We start from the raw sequence: 17,104 nt of genomic DNA, 5'->3' as shown, positions 1-17,104 counted from the left end.
TTATGCCCATTCATGTACTTATTGTCTCTGGCAGCTTTGGGCTACAACAGCAGAGTTCAGCGTGACAGAGACCATGTGGTCTGCAGAGCCTAAGACAGGTACTACCTAACCTAAAAAAATGGCAGATCCTTGGGATACAGAACTGTAACTTGAGTTGCAGTTTCACTATTTATTTTATAATGTGCTAATAGCATAGTTCCCGACCAGAAAATACTAAAGAAATACCAACTAAATAAAGATCACAGTCTCTCTTTTAACATAAAGGGGTTTCAATATTTATTTATTCCATAATTCACTTGTTTTAAACACATGAAGCACCCGGTCTTGGGCGGCCACTTGCTGTCTTTCCAGTTCCTTCCTTCTCGCTCTCTGTCTCCAACAATTCTTCAGCCCCATGGCTATCTGCAATCTATTGATTCTACCATCTCACAGTCCCTGAACATACATATGCAATATAATTCTTCCAGATGGCCAAATAATTTCCACTTATAGGATTAAAAAGAAAAGAATAATTGAGGGCAGATCCTGCAATCTATAGGTAAGCTCTGTGAGGGCGGGGCTGTGTCTGGCACATGTCTGGTGCTCAGGAATGGTTGTTGACTGACTGCAAAACATTTCTACCTATTCTTGAGATCACAGAGTGGCAGTGGAGAACTTTCATGATCATCTGTCCGTCTGCTGGTGGGGCAAATGAGGTATGCAGAGGGTAAGTGGCCTACCCAAAGTCTCCCCACTTACTAGAGGTAGGTTCCCCAAGTCCCATCCCAGGGTTCTTTTTTGTGCCCCGGGTTGCCTGTGTCTACTTCAAAGACTTGAGGAAAACTTTGGAATTAAGATTAAAGAACAAACACTTAAACCTGGAAGAGAAAGGCGTATTGGAATCACACTGTTGGCATCTCATGTTGTGGCACAAGGAGATGCCCTTGGAAACACAGCAGACACACACTCACAGCCCCTCACTGCCAGCAATGAGTTGTAAGAGTTTGGTGAAGTTGCTTCACTTCCAGTCCTGAGTGAATGCTTCTGACAAACAGGGGATTGCCTAAATGGGGTTGTTGTGAGGCTTTTGGAGTGGGGTTGCAAAACTGCAACTCACACTACAACTCAAGTGAGAAAAATATTCTGTCACTTTGTCAATAACTGACCTAGTCCTCATGACCCCGTCACATATTGGTGAGCAAGAAAAAGTTAACTGAAGTTGGAACTTTAAACTTTAGTCTAAATGGGTATGGAGTTTCCGTTTGGGATGGTGAAAAAGTTTTGGAGGCGGACAGTGGTGATGGACGCACAACAACATTGAATCTGCTGAACTGTATACTTAAAAATTGTTATACATTTATGTGTATTTCATCACAATAAAAAAGCAGCCTAATCTGATCATGTAGACAGTCTGCTGTGGTAATGCACAGTCACTTTTGGAGAGATGACCTCTCTCTCAATTCCTTGGGCCTTGGCCTCACTGTGCCTCCCGAAGATTGCATTTGGATGTGGAGGGGGCACTGGAGGTTGTGGCTTATGCGATCTTGGTACAGGGAAGAGCTGAGGTCTTTGGGCATGGTTTCCTCGGCCTCCTCTGCTCCCCTTAACCAGCTAAGTGCTGCTGGCATCTACTCTCCGACCTTTGTTTCATGCCTCTGGGATGAGGAAACACCAGATATTGTGACACATCAAAAATTTCATTGTGACTTAAGTTGGGCAGCTGCCTTGTGGCTTACTCAGCATGGAGAGGAACCATGACTCATGCTGGCTGCCAAGTCCTCTCACGTGTATCCACCAAGCATCACAGGGGAAGGAAGAATCATGGCCCCTACCCATAAATTTCAAAGACAGTACAAAAGCAATAAATGAAACTCAATGAAAATAAGCACATCGTTGTGAACCACATGCCATTTTTGAGGCCCTAGAACAATCATGAAATTAGAAAGTGGTGTCCTAGCTATGTGCTGATCAGACGCTGATCCACAAACTGTGTGGGGCTATCTGAGTCTGAACTACGTGGTGGGAGTTGGTGGTAGTGGTGGCAGCGGTGGGTAGGTGTAAATTACCACCAGGACATTAGCCAAATCTGACAATCACTGTTTACATCAATATACCTTTCCAGTCTGATATTTGTTTAAATTACAGCAGTTAATAAAGAAGACAGCATGCTCTTGGCTCATTAAAGCCATTACAAAAATAATAATATCATGGAGAACCAAAGAACTTTTTTTTTGAGACCAAGTCTCGCACTGTCACCAAAGCTGGGGTGCATAGGATCTCGGCTCACTGCAACCTGTGCCTCCTGGGTTCAAGCGATTCTCCTGCCTCAGCCTACTGAGTAGCTGGGATTACAGGCACACACCACCACACCTGGCTAATTTTTGTATTTTTAGTAGAGATGGGGTCTCACCATGTTAGCCAGGCTGATCTAGAACTCCTGACCTCTTGATGCGCCCACCTTGACCTCCCAAAATGCTGGGATTACAGGCGTGAGCCACCACACCTGGCCCAAAGAGTTTTTTTTTTAAAGCACAGCTAATCATAATTTGACCTTCATAAAATAAATGGGAGCTGAAAGCACTGAACAAATTGTATCTATTTACTAAAAATGCCTCCAAATACTCAGACATGAACTATTCTGATAAATATAAGGGGCTTATTTTTCTATTTGCCCTGGCTCTTCCCCTGCCCCATGCACTGAGCCCCAAGAACCGCACCCTGGGGCTCTCACAGGTTCAGCCACTAGGGGGCACTGTGAGGAGAGTGGTGCCCCAAGGAGACAGAGGCTGGGATAGTTCTTCCTTACCCTGGGCTGAATTTTTCTGGCAGATGCCTCATGTCACTCCTCAGGCACTCCAGCTACTGCTGGGGCAGCACCCACTTCCCATGTTGCTAATCTCTCAGTGACTTCAGCCTGCTCACAGCCATATAAGTAGTCCCTTCATATAAGACTCTCAAACCATCTGAGTTGGATTCTGTTTCCTGCAGGGGTCCCAACTAATAAGCCCATAAAAAGAAATTCTTTACTACTGTCAGTGACGTCCTGATGTGCTGATCACTGACAGACATTAACTGTGATAATGTTGGTACTTCACTGGTATGATTAGAAAATAATCTGACTAAATTTCTAAACTAATGGCTTGGAACTTATGCCTCCAAATTGTATTGCCTTCCCAAAGCTGACAGCTTAGGATGTTTCAATACCAACATGTTAAAATATTCTGAGGCTGCTTTTAAAGATATTCTTTAGTGCCCCTAACACATTATTTTAAATAATGGTGAAAAACTATCCTCCTTTAAAGGCAGAGTTGATTCAGTTCAACAGGCAATATCACAATATGCATAGGGAAATTGGCAATAATTTCATTATGTTTATATGCAAATTCTACTTATTGTTATCCAAATGTCTTTTACAGCTAGTGCACTGTGTAACACCATTAATGTATCAACGGAAGCAAATGGAATTTTAGAGAGTGCTAAGGGTGTTCCTGGTATTGCAAAAGGCACAACTCAGGTATGAGAGATGAATTAATTATTCATAAGGACGATTATGTTGGTTTAGTTGTCAGCATTTTCCTGTCTCATATTAGGACACACACACACACACACACACACACACGCCTGTGAACAACATGGGTTTGACGTGTGTGGGTCCAATTGGACTCAAATTTTCTTTCACCTGTGCCACCCCTAAAACACAAGAGCAACCCCTCCTCTTCCTTCTCCTCCTTAGCCTACTCAACGTGAAGATGATGAGGACAAAGACCTTTATTGTTACCCACTGCCACTTAGTATCAGTATATGTATTTTATCTTCTTAATGATTACCTTCATAACATTTTTTCTCTAGGTTAATTTACTATAAGCATACAGTCTATAATACACATATCATGTAACAGATGTGTTAATTGTGTTATTGGGAAGGCTTCTGGTCAACAGTGAGCCAATAGTAGGGAAGATTTGGGGGAGTCAAAAGTTATATGTGAATTTCAACTGCATGGGGTATTGGCACCCTAGCCCCTGTATTGTTCAAGAGTCAACTGTAATATTTTCATAACACACTAGAATCAACAGAGGGTCTCCTGGGACTGGAGGTATCCTGCCTGGGGCTCCAGTTGCCTCAGTTCTCTCTTCCAAGGGCTGAGGGGGATCTACAATTGTGGTGTGCCTTGGAATGTTAGTGGAAAAAGTCTGGTGACATTACGGTTTCCAAGTATTTTGTGGCCCGGGGTATTCTTATCTCCAATCCCCATCACTTTCAGTAACCTGGTGCGATCCTCCTTGAAAGAGTCCAGGCAAGGGTCCTATTCTGTTCCCTTTCAGCAGCCACATAAACCCACTAACCTGGAAAAACAAAGACAAAAGTAGCATTTTTTCCATGTTATTTATTCACATTCAACTAGCTACATGAGGGGGATAAGCAAATTAATAGGAGCTTTCTGGGAGGCACATAGGTATGAATGGAAGGGTGGGATTAAAACAGAAAATAATTTTCAATGGTTAAGTGGAAGATTTTTAAAAAGTATCCTCTGGATAAAATAATCAGAAATAAAATAAATTAGCCACTTCTGATCATTGCATTCCCCAAACCAAAGTCTCTGAAAATGGTTTGCACTTTAGACTGTCATAATTTGCAGATATTTACATGACACAGGTTTCCAACACAGAAAAATGAAGACTAACCCTCATAACAGATAATTAGTACAATGCAGAGGAAAACTGAGCAAATGAAAATAGCTATCATCTGGTAGCAAAAATAGATTTATGCCGATGTTAATATCAAAATCAAAGACATTCAAACAAATTATGCCAATACATTGGAACCATTATTCCTAAGATCATAAGGACAACTTCTTATTGCTTCTACTTACAACTAAAAGGTCGGTGGAGATTCTATGATAGCCGGAAGGCATAACTTACAGTGTATGCAGTAGGCCTACATCAAAGTTCAACAGCCAAATAATTTATTATTGTTATTTTAGGCTTGACATCATTACAGTAGAACAAGGTCACTCATGATAAATCTGGAAGATGGAGAATGAGGATAGTGCTTGAAGCCCAAGCAAATGACTTACTGCAAGTAATTAAAGCAGAACATGAGAAGAGAAGCAGCCTAAATGAAGTAAACATTTACAAGATATTAGTTTGAATATTCCCCCTGAAGGAGTCTCACAGGAAGCACAAGACAACTGTGGGGCTGTTAGGGCACCCTGGGTACTTCTTGCCCTCAAGTGAACTCCCATCTCTTTAGTTAGGACCAGAATCTACCTGGCTTTAGGAGAGGAACTACATGGAGAAGCTGCACTGAAGCTTTTATTATTAATACATACCTATGACTCAAGGGAATACCAGCCTCGGGGTGCTCAGGGAGCTGGGGAAGGAACTGATTGGCTCTGCTGCTACACTGGAGACTGTTAGCTCATTTCTGAATGGATTTCCTGCAGTGTGGGGTAGTAGATAGCTATGACAGGAACATCACCTGAACTGCAGGGTGGTGGTTACCTGCACAAAGTCCCATTTCCAAGAATTTCTGTGTATTTCACCAGAAATTTTAGATGGAATAAGTAGGAAAAAAAAAAGGAGGTTAAAACATGTAACTCAAATGGGACAGTGATTAGTATTATTTAACCAGGAGATTTAAATTCCAGAAAATCAAACTGTGTGTTGGTTCTTCCCAAATGATGCCACGTTTCTGTTTCTTTCTCTTAAAACTATAAAATGTCCTAGAGACACAAACTTGGTGGAAAGATGATTTTCAGAAAAGGGACAGAAGAAAAAAAGAAGCCACTTCCCCCTCAAGATAGCTTTAAGCTTATAATGTCAGGATGCATCACCAACCTGTTTAAATTTCAGAAAAGCCCTTTGTAGATGCTAGCACTGACCAGTCAGATTTCAAAATCTGCACATAGTTCTGTATCATATTTTAATTCATTCCCACCCTCATCTCAAATAAGATGACTAAAGACGTGATATTTAGTCCTGTTGTCCTTGGGACTCTAAAATAAAGCATAAGGGCAACTGAAATAATAACATTAGGATAATTGAAGAATTTCCAAATGCCACATGACAACGCTACATCCCTGCAGGCTGTACATTTTGTTTTTGTTGCTTCTTTCTTTTTTGAGCCAGTTTCTGGAGCAGGCCAATTTAACAGCCAATATTACTAAGATTCTACATTTACCCACACATTGTGGAAACTACATTTGTTTTCCCCTTGAGTGCCCTTAAATCTATAGCCTGCTTCCTCATGTCTGTGAGCAGAATTTGGATAAATGCTTGCAATGAAAAGAACAAAGCATACACCAAAGAATCTGACTGTGTCATTCAACTGCTTAGAAATGGAAATGATACTCACATTGTGTTCATCTTGGCATCTCGATAAAATGAATCCCATATTTAATGAGTTGTTTTAAAATGCCAGTCACGCATGGATTCCAGAAGGCTACAGATCCACTTTAAATAACTCTCCATTTTGAAAATGCAATATTGTCCAACTGGTTATTTGGTGTGACAATGAAAAATCATGCATTCTTTTCCTGTAATTATTTTACTCTTCATTCATAACATTTGATATGCTCTGAATGTAAGTATCTAAAAGTGTTTTCTGGAGAAATCTTTATACCACATCATACTTGACATTCCATAGGACTGTGATGGACTTGAGAATAAAAGCTTAACAATTAGGCTTTGGTTTTAATGTCATCTGGGCAGAAGGTGGAATTGCTTTGATAACACAGTTCAACTGCTACACAAATTATATGATTGTAGATTAAAATAACACATTTAAAAAGACAAAGTTTTCCCTTTCAGTAGTTATAATTTGTATTATTCAAGACTGCTGCAAAACTCACAAAGAGTGATATTGATAACAAGTATAGGAAAGGGGTAAGACACTTACTTAAAGCTTTGCCAGAACACAACACAAAGCAAGAACATCAATTCTCTACATGTGTCTATAAGGCAGATGGCAAACTTTTTACACAAGATCTAAAATATGGTGCTTATTAAGAGGTAGAAAATACTGAAACAGCATTTAAGAAAAACATGTTGAGTTATTCAAAAAATCAATTATTTTGCTAAACTTTTACAAAGTCAAACTGCTGTATGGAATAAACTACATGTTTTATATTAAACTGGGACATTCTATACTCAACAGGGATGTGATCGAACAGAGGGTCAAAAAACTAGGCGGGGTGGGAAGCAGGAAACAGTCTCTTAACTTCTCAAGGATTCAGCTCTCACTGAGGAGAAATTTCCTACTGTCTCTCTGGGATGCTATCACAATATTTAATTAATTGGAATTTTTTTCTCTTATTAACGACAGTTTCTCTGAGCAAGAGGGTACACTTTTGCATATAAGGCAACAGAACTATAGGGAAAAACAAGTTCAAATGCTTCCTCTTCAAGAAGGTGCCATATTCGTCTTATATAAAAATATACATTCCGTTAATCTTACATCCTCTCCCTAACCACTAAAATGCAAACGAAAATATTCTTCAGACTCCAGCACCAGCAGAATTGTTCTGTATGAGCAATTCAAGAGCTGTCTGAGGCAAAAAGATATCTCAGCTACCGAATTAAACTTCGGTAGCTTATGCATGGTTGAGTAACCCTGGGTATTCTTATTTCTTAATGCACCTGGGAGAGGTTGATTTTTTTTTTTACAACGTAATTTTATAAGGCATAAATTTAATTGGAATCTTCCCTAACCTTTGGAAAATTAGTGTTAAAGCTTCTTTTTCTTAACCCACACATGAACATTCAGTCTTTCATTTTTACTAGTTTACATATAAAAAGAAATATCAAGGTGTTCTACATTCATATAAACAATCAGGTTAACATTTGAAATTGTAAAGAAACCCACTGAGGAAAATATAGACTTAAATAGTTACAATGCTAAGCTAAGCACAAGTGATCATCCTAGAGTATCTTTTAAATATATAAACACAGGTTTGTGCTGCTTCAGGATGCAAACACAGGAGAAATACACTAATGTTATCTTTCTTCTTTACTTTTTCACCACAAGACAGGATGGTCCAGTTTGGAAAAACCAAGATCTTTTCTAAGTTCCAAATAGGTGCCGTTGCTCACCCAAGAGTCATCGATGGATTTCCTGTGAAAGAGGAAACAATTTCTTGCAGATTCAAAACCAGCATCATATTCTCAAGTCTCTTTCTCTCCTAACCTCCCTGCTTTCCCCATCCTTATTCCCACGTGCATTCAGCATCCCAGTGTTGGGACTGGAAATTCTGGGAAATGGAAATCTGGAAATCATTTTGTTACTCCCCCCACTTTTTTTTTTTGAGACAGAGTCTGGCTCTGTCGCCCAGGCTGGAGTGTAGTGGTGTGATCTCGGCTCACCGAAACCTCTGCTTCCCAGGTTCAAGCGATTCCCCTGCCTCCGCCTCCCGAGTAGCTGGAACTACAAGAATGCATAACCATGCCCAACTAATTTTGTATTTTTAGTAGAATCAAAGTTTCAACATGTTGGGTAGGCTGGTCTCGAACTCCTAACCTCAGGTGATCCACCTCCCAAAGAGCTGGGATTACAAGCATGAGCTACCGTGCCTGGTGTATTTTGTTACTCTTGACTTTGACTTCTCAAACTTAGAGTCTGTGAAAAGTGGTGCTTCTGAGAGAAGGAGGATGCGGGGAAGAGTCTGTTGGATACAAAACATGACTTGCATGACTGTCACCACCTTGGGAATGAGTGCAGAAAAGCTACACATCAACGAGCTTGTGCATAGGAAGTGGTTAACATTAAACAAAACAAAAAGGATTGGAAGCCATAGAGTCTGGAGAGATTAGGGCTGATTTTCTAATCTTTGAATAGAGAATATATGACATAGACCAAAATTCAAAGAGCACAAAAGGATATACTGCTTCAAGTTTTTCTCTTCCCCATCTCTCCTAGACTCCTGATTCTTCTCCTCAGAGGTAGGGATGTTGTCAGTTTCATTCTTTCAGGGAAATTCCGTGTGTGTGTGTGTGTGTGTGTGTCCATGTGTGCAGGAACACACACACTCTATCCCCTCTCATTGTGACATAATATTGTACCAGACACTGCTCTATCCTTCCAGCTTTGACATAATGAAATATATTGGAGATCATTTCCGATTAGTACAATAAGGTAAGGGTCAGCAAACTATGGCCCAAGGGTCGAATCCAGCCTTCTGCCTATCTCTGAAATACTGTTTTATTGGAACACAGCCATGTCCATTTGTTTAAATATTGTTTATGGCTGCTTTCAATGCTGAACAGCTGGGCTGCATAATTGCTACTAAAACCTGAAGGCCCACAAAACCAACAACACTTATCATTTGTTCTTCATAGGAAAAGTTTAGTGACTCCAGCAATAAGGGATTCCTCATTTTCTTTTTATATAGTTGTATGACATTCTACTTAGGTTATTTTTAAACTGTAGCTCAGCATATGTTATTTTGTGTGTATGTGAGTATAGTTACATTAGAAATCCCTGTAATTAGCATGGCTGGGTCAAAGAGTATGTGCATTTGTGATGGTGACTGACATTACCATATGTTTTAGAAGCAAAAGTGGAGAGTGCCTGTTTTCCCACACTCTCAGGAATCTAGGTTTTTTTTTTTTTTTAATCACACCTGTTTCCCTGTTCTAGTAATGGGACGTGTGTAAAAATGAGTCAATCTGTGTATCAGACTGTTTGGAAAACTCTGCCTCTACCTTGAAAGCTCTCTCTCTCTTCCCCCCCGCCCCCACAGAGAGGCTCTCCTATTTTTACAAACTGCCCTGGCCTTCTCGCCGCCGCAGCCACCTCCCGCCGCTTTTGCCTTATCAGCACTCCCCCCGCCGCTTATGCCTCCTCAGCACTCCCCAGTTTCCCGCCGCCCGCCCGGTTTCTGCCTCATCAGCTCTCCCCGGCTTCCCGCCGCCCGGCTTCCCGCCTAGCGGTTCAAACTGGCCAACAGCTGCCCACCACCTAGCCCCCAACTCTTCCTCTCCTCCAGCCCTTCTACCCTTATAAGACAACTCTGCCCCTCTGGGCGGCACGGCCATTTTTCCTTTTCGTCCCGGCTGGTCCGCCCGGAGGCTCTTTCCTCTCAATAAAGCCTGAACTTAAGAAATTTCCTCTAGCCTGCGGTCCGGTTTTTTCCGAACCAGCTCAGTCTTCCTGCAGAGGGTAGGTCGCACACAGACAGTTCACTATTTTAAAATAATGAGACTCAATTTGGTCTGAGCTCCAGCTTCCACTTAGAATTTTCAGTGATTTTGTTGTTCCTCCGTAAGTGTTCATGACAACATCCAAGTCCCATATTCCTCTCCAAAATCTCTTTGCCAGGTTTCTCATTTCAGCAGTCCCAGGGAGGACCACTACTGCTAACAACTCTCGCTTCTTCTCCAATTTTAAAAAATTTCCCCATCTAATGTTATCATTATTTTATATACAATCAATAAGAAAAAGAGTGATGGCTGCCCCAGCTGAAGCAGCTCTCCAACCTTTTCTATTCCAGACATAATTCCTTCCTGATTGCAATGACAGCATAACCACGTTCTGTATCTTGCATTTAGCCTGCAGAGCTCCGCAGGCTTTGTAAGGTCATCCTTAATGCCTCATGTTGGATCAAGTTGGTGAATCTCCTTAACGAGTCCTTGAGACACTTTAGTTACCTACCATTTTTAATGATCCTAGAAAGTACTGTAATGAATAGTTTTATAATTGTAGGGTTTTCTTTTTAAAAAAATGAAACTAGACAGTGTATGGGAGAAAAAGAACCAACATACTTACAGGTGTCTGTTATGTGCTTACCTATCAACTGATAAGTAAATCAACGGATTAGTCTGTTAATCTATCCATTTTTCTATTTCTTGCCTTTTTCAAAAAGGAACGTAATATTTACATCTTATTCTTTAAATGTTTAAATGAAGTTTGAATATTTCAGGATGAAATTTTGGTCAGTTGATTTTCAATCACTAATAACCTGAATTTGTGAAAATGATCCGAAGGCATCTAGTAGAATCTGTATCAACTTTAGGGAAAAGAGCATGATATTGTCAAGACAAACCCTTACTTGTTACTATTTTGATGTTTTGGAATACATATAGTATTACTGCTGCTGTTACTAGTACCGGAATCCTCCCCAAAGTACTTCTGTCGTCCACTAAAAGCAAACACAGACACAAAGGAAAAAGCGTCCTAAAACAATGAAGAGGTGATAGCCCTGGAAGCAGGACCTGGCGGGTGGAGCAGAGCAGGAACTGGCTGCTTCCTACATACGCCTATTGAACTTTTTAAAAAGAAGAACAAACAGAAAAACTAAAACCATTTAGGCCCTGGCGTGGTAGTGAGGAGAGTCAGGCCTAAGCCCAGGACATTCCACTGAGTCCTTCAATAGGATCCCCTTAGTGCCTTGGGCTTTCACTTCTACTCAGTTAAAAGAGGAGATAGGGAGGTGAAAGGTGGATCTCTCATACCTTCTTTAAAAATTTAAATCTATCTTAACAAGCCCTTCTTGGCAAGTTATTTTAAAAATAACTGTAAATGTTCCAAATGCAAGCCCAGGTGTATTAGAACTTCTACAATGCAAGAAACAGACTGCTTGGGATTTCCATACTGCTTAACTGTGGAGTGATCATGATCTCTGTCACGGTGTAAACCATGCCTATGCGAGTGACCAGCCATAGCTGTGAATTCAATAAGCTGGCCTGGAGCTGGGACCCAGCTCTGGCAGGCTCCCTGTACTGAGAACCTCCTCTGTAAACCCACTGGTTGAGGCACTGGCAAAGCTCAAGGAATGCAAAAACGCAGGCCCTATTCCTGCCTGAGGTCAGCAAGAGGGAGAGCCTGAAGGTAAGTGTCAGGGAAGTCGGCCCTGGCACAGAGGAGCAGTCTCCCCAGGCGGAAGCAGGAAAAGCAGGGAGAATGCTCTCATCTGGGGAAGACACAGTATTGTTCACTTTCTGCAAACCAGAAGCATAACGTGTTGGCACCATCTATCAACCAAAAACCTACTCAATCCAGGCACAAACCTGAAAAACCGAGGCTGGTGCTCCACGTGATTTTCTTCTAAGACCCGCCGCCTTTCTCTCTGTAGCTGTTCCACCCTCTGCTTTTGGATTTCAGCTTCTTCTAAGTTCCCTTCTTCTAGACACCTGAGGCATTGAGAGGAAAAAAATTAAAGGATATGAATTCAAGAAAACAAAATAATCATTACTATTCAACTTGCATGTGTCCACGACCGGATATTCAAAATCCTCTCTTATATGTAAGACCCCGCCCCTAACCCTTTAATTAGTATCTTGAAGCAGTTAGAGAAGATATTTTTTGAATTGGCAATATTTACATGATTCAAAAATTCTGTCAACAAAAAAGAATTTGAAGCAAAGTCTTCTGTTCTTCCTTGTCTCTAACTCCAGGCACCTTCACCCTCCCACCCTAGGAAACCCAGTTACTAGTTTCCTTTGCATCCTTCTAGAGATTCTTCATGTGTATATCAACAAATATTGATACATATTCTTACCCCTCCCTCCATTTAAAACATATAAATGGGAGCATGCTATTTACCCCTTGATTTCCTGTTTTGCTTTACTTTTTATTTAACAATTTATCTTAGAGAGCTTTCCATGGATATACATAGACATCTTCATTTTTTGATAGCCACATAATATCCAGTTGTGTGGATGTATCTGAATCTATTTAGACAATTTCCTATGGATAGACATTAATCGTTCCCAATTTTTTTATGTGACAATTAATGCTGCAATAAATGACCCTGTATATCCATGATACTACATGAGTAAGTAGGAAAAATCTGTAGGAGAAATTTCTAGAAGGGAAATAGATGGGTGAAAGGGTGAGTGTGGTAATTTATATATTACTGAACTGCCCTTTATGGGATTATAGCAATTTACACTCCCATCAGCAATATTGAGAGTGCCCTTTTCTCCCATAACCTCAGAGTGTATAAAACTTCTGAATTTTTTGCCAATCAGATAGGCTAAAAAATGGGATGTTGACATGACTTTTTAAATTTGCATTTTTCTTATTATGACTAAGGCTGAGCATCTTTTCACATGTTTAAGGGATATCTGCATTTCCTATTTTGTGGACTGTTTATTTTCCCTTTTTCTTTTAAACACAAACTTAAAATAATTTAATTGAAAAAATTCATTACAGAAATTAACAATGCTTAACCATTCTTTAAGCACCACATATATTATTAATATAGAAACTTGCTGCTTTCTACATATGCCTATTTAACTTTTTAAAAAGAAGAACAAACAGAAAAACTAAAACCATTTAGGCCCTGGCGTGTTAGTGAGGAGAGTCAGACTTAAGCCCAGGACATTCCACTGAGTCCTTCAATAGGATCCCCTTAGTGCCTTGGGCTTTCACTTCTACTCAGTTAAAAGAGGAGATAGGGAGGTGAAAGGTGGATCTCTCATACCTTCTTTAAAAATTTAAATCTATCTTAAGAACTTCTTGGCAAGTTATTTTAAAAATAACTGTAAATGTTCCAAATGCAAGCCCAGGTGTATTAGAACTTCTACAATGCAAGAAACAGACTGCTTGGGATTTCCATGCTGCTTAACTGTGGAGTGATCATGAATGATCTCCATCATGGTGTAAACCGTGCCTACGTATACTTCCAGTTAACTCCATCCTTAGGCTCAATTTAAGAAACACAACTGTAACAGATTTTATACAAAACAAATTTCCCTAAAAAAGCAGACAAACTGCACAAAACAGTACAAGCATAATGTGCACAGCAATATAGCTTGAAGCATTCTATGTACGGCTTTCTTTAAAATAAAATTATTAGGGGGATATGCCCGTTTGGGACATACTGTTACAGTTGACATATATAAACTGTTTCACATCTGTTTTAGGTACTTGCTAACAATAGTGTTCAATCCCTGCAAAACAAATTTACCTCCATATGTTCATTTTTTCTAAGGGGTTGATCTGTTACTAAATTTCTAGAGGCAATTCATGATACGAGCTGTGGATACGGACTTCTCCGTTTGTCATTTATCTTCTGACCTTATATAGTTTCATTTATTTTGCCACAAAGAAGAGCTTATGTTTGTTTGTTTTTTGGGGGGCGGGCAGAGTCTCACTGCAACACCCAGGCTGGAGTGCAATGGTGTGATCTCGGCTCACTGCAACCACCTCCTCCTGGGTTTAAGTGATTCTTGTGCCTCAGTCTCACATGTAGCTGGAACTATAGGCATGTGCCACCATGCCTCGCTAATTTTTGTATTTTCAGTAGGGATGCGGTTTCACCATATTGGCCAGGCTGGTTTCGAATTCCTGACTTCAAGTGATCCGCCTGCCTGGCCCTCCCAAAGTGTTATTTTTAATAAAGCCAAATGTAGCAATCTTTTCTTTCCGTGGGCTTCTAGACTTTGAGCCTTAATTAGAAAGGCCTGAATGGAGACATTATTATTTCCATTTTACAGAGTATGAAATTGAGGCTGGGAAAGATGAAAAGACCTACCATGTATCACACAGCTTGTGAGCAGCAACCTAGGATCAGCAGTTAGATCCCAGTGCACTAAAAGAATTTAAATTTGAAGGCTTGGGGAGCTGGATGCTTTTTACCCTTTCAAATTCACACTAAGTTCTTTATTATTGCATGCAGTAAAACTCTTCAATATAAACACCTTTTTTGGTGTTTCAGTAGAAATGAGGCTTTATGATTAATAAAGGCCATGCCACACCTGGATCCTCGCTGGGCCCCATCTCCTCCGTGATACAATTGTTTAAAGCCCCCCTACCTCTCAACTCCTAATGGCATTTTCCATCTTTCTCAGGTGCGTCTGGTGGCCTGAAGGTTGTTAATAAGACTTTCTGCAAAGGGTTTTAAATCTCTGGAGAGAAAAATCTTTAAAGAATCCTTACCTCTGGTCTGGCCTAAATCGAGTGTCAGTAGGTGGCAATAAAGACTTTGACGATGGATCCATTTCATTTAATTCCAGCGCGAACTGTGTGAAGCCATAGTATTGCTCGTAGCCTTTCGGCATGGGATCTAAGAAGAAAATAAATCATTCACCCCTAACTTGCATGTCATTTACGTTACCTTTTAATTCCTTCACCTTTTTCATCTCAGGCTAGCTACAGTTTTTATCTCTCAGTTCCTTTCCATTTCTGTTAAAATATTCTAACTAATGAACAGGCGCTAAAAATTTCTCTATAAATTTTCTTCTCTATAATTTTTCTTCTGTCTACAGGGATGTGGCCTTCTATGTGTGGTCAGATGGCAAATTTATACAATGCTGTGAAGTTTCTATAGTGCTTAAACTATGAAAATAATTTGATTTTAAAATAAACATGCTAGACCAGGCATGGTGGCTCATGCTGGTAATCCCAGCATTTTGGGAGGCTGAGGTGGGTGGCTCACCTGAGGTTAGGAGTTCGAGACCAGGCTGGCCAACATGGCGAAACCCTGTCTCTACTAAAAACACAAACACTAGACAGGTGTGGTAGCAGGTGCCTATAATCAGACTGAGGCAGGAGAATCACTTGAACCTGGCAGGCAGAGGTTGCAGTGAGCCAAGATCGCACCACTGCATTCCAGCCTGGGTGACAAGAGTGAACCTCTATCTCAAAAATTAATAATAGTAATAATAATATTAATAATAAATAGGCTGGGCATAGTGTCTCACCTGTAATCTCAGCACTTTGGGAGGCCAAGGTGGGCAGATCACCTGAGATCAGGAATTTGAGTCCATCGTGGCTAACATGGTGAAACCCCGTCTCTACTAAAAATACAAAAAATAGCAGGGCGTGGTAGCAAGTGCCTATAATCCCAGCTACTAGGGAGGCAGAGGCCGGAGAATCGCTTGAACCTGAGAGGCAGAGGTTGCAGTGAGCTGAGATTGTGCTACTGTACTCCAGCCTGGGCAACAGAGCAAAATTCCATCTCAAAAATAAATAAATAAATAAATGATAATAATAAACAAACACGCAAATATAAGCTCTGGGTCCATTTCTCCTGATTCTCACTCTAGAGAATCCGATTTTATTTAAGTGATGTCAAATTATGCTGATTCTGTTTAGTACCTAGAATGGTGCTGAACACACAGCAAGTAGTTAATCAATGTTATTCTTTTCTTTCATCCCTGCCCTTTTTACCAATTCTTGCCTCCCCGCAATCTTACATCTTTAAAACATTAGGTGCATTGCCCTAACTGGAATTCCAGCTTTTCAAGCAAAACACACTGAAATTGACATATTATGTAAATCAAATGTAGACTGAGATCCACTCATAGCCTAAATGCTTTCCAAGAACTCTTCGGCAGACCACTCCCCCCGCCCCCCACGCTTTTTTTCCTCAAAAGGGTCTTACTCTGTCACCAAGGTTGGAGTGCAGCAACACGATCTCGGCTCACTGCAACTCTACTTCCAGAGTTCAAGTGATTCTCATGCCTCAGCCTCTCATGTAGCTGGGACTACAGGAGGTGCACATCACCATATTTTTAGTAGAGACAAGATTTTGCCATGTTGTCCAGGGTGGTCTTGAACTCCTGGCCTTAAGCAATATGCCCACTTGGGGCATATTTACAGGCACGAGCCACCATGCCTGGCCAGGATCCATTTTTTGAATCTTCAGAAGTCCTCCATGTAACTAGTCTAATCCTCTGTGTATCCTAAGCATAAAAACAGTAGCGAAGTTTCCTATGGGTCTTGGTCACTCTCCAGCCACCAGGGAGTGAAGATGGTGCTTCTTCTTAAAGATGGGCCAGGGATGCTCACCGCCAACAGAGAGACATAAAGTCACGGAATAATGACAGGAACAAAAATTTACACAGCGTTGCTTTATCAAGATAGTACTTTAACACTGAGACAGGATGGTAGTTCTCATCTGTGATGCATACTTTAAGCAAAGGAGAGAGACTGCGCCATCTGCAAAACCTCATGGTGCCTCTGAAGCTAGGAAGGCTTCCACCAGTGCCAATTCCTTCTAGCTTCATGGCAACCTCTACAACGGTGGGAGATGTGGCAGCTACCCACTGAAAGAGCCACTGTTGGCTGCCTACCTGACCATCATTTCTCTTTCTTGCTTGCTAACAGAATACTGATTCTGTTCAAGTGTCATTGTGCCCTTACTGGGGATGAATGTAAGACATTTGAATTTCTCCTGCCTACC

General features: G+C 40.8%; 1 protein-coding gene across 17 annotated transcripts in view; it reads right to left on the bottom strand.

Annotated features, from left to right (window-relative positions):
* Window positions 1-6,649: 6,649 nt before the first annotated feature.
* OSBPL3 (oxysterol binding protein like 3) overlaps window positions 6,650-17,104 on the bottom strand; it is a 205,982-nt gene continuing 195,527 nt past the window's right edge. For all 17 annotated transcript variants that reach the window (XM_054237150.2, XM_078342541.1, XM_054237152.2 and 14 more), the window contains 3 exons: window positions 14,857-14,983; window positions 11,982-12,104; window positions 6,650-8,091 (listed from right to left, as the gene is read on the bottom strand). In XM_054237150.2, the coding sequence (XP_054093125.1) occupies window positions 7,995-8,091; window positions 11,982-12,104; window positions 14,857-14,983 (347 nt within the window). In that variant the 3' untranslated portion in view covers window positions 6,650-7,994. The remainder of the gene's footprint in view (window positions 8,092-11,981; window positions 12,105-14,856; window positions 14,984-17,104) is intronic.

Source organism: Callithrix jacchus, chromosome 11 (assembly GCF_049354715.1).
Source record: "Callithrix jacchus isolate 240 chromosome 11, calJac240_pri, whole genome shotgun sequence".
Lineage (NCBI taxonomy): Eukaryota > Metazoa > Chordata > Mammalia > Primates > Cebidae > Callithrix > Callithrix jacchus.
The sequence above is the reverse complement of the archived record's forward strand: the minus strand, read 5'-3'. Positions and strand labels throughout refer to the sequence as shown.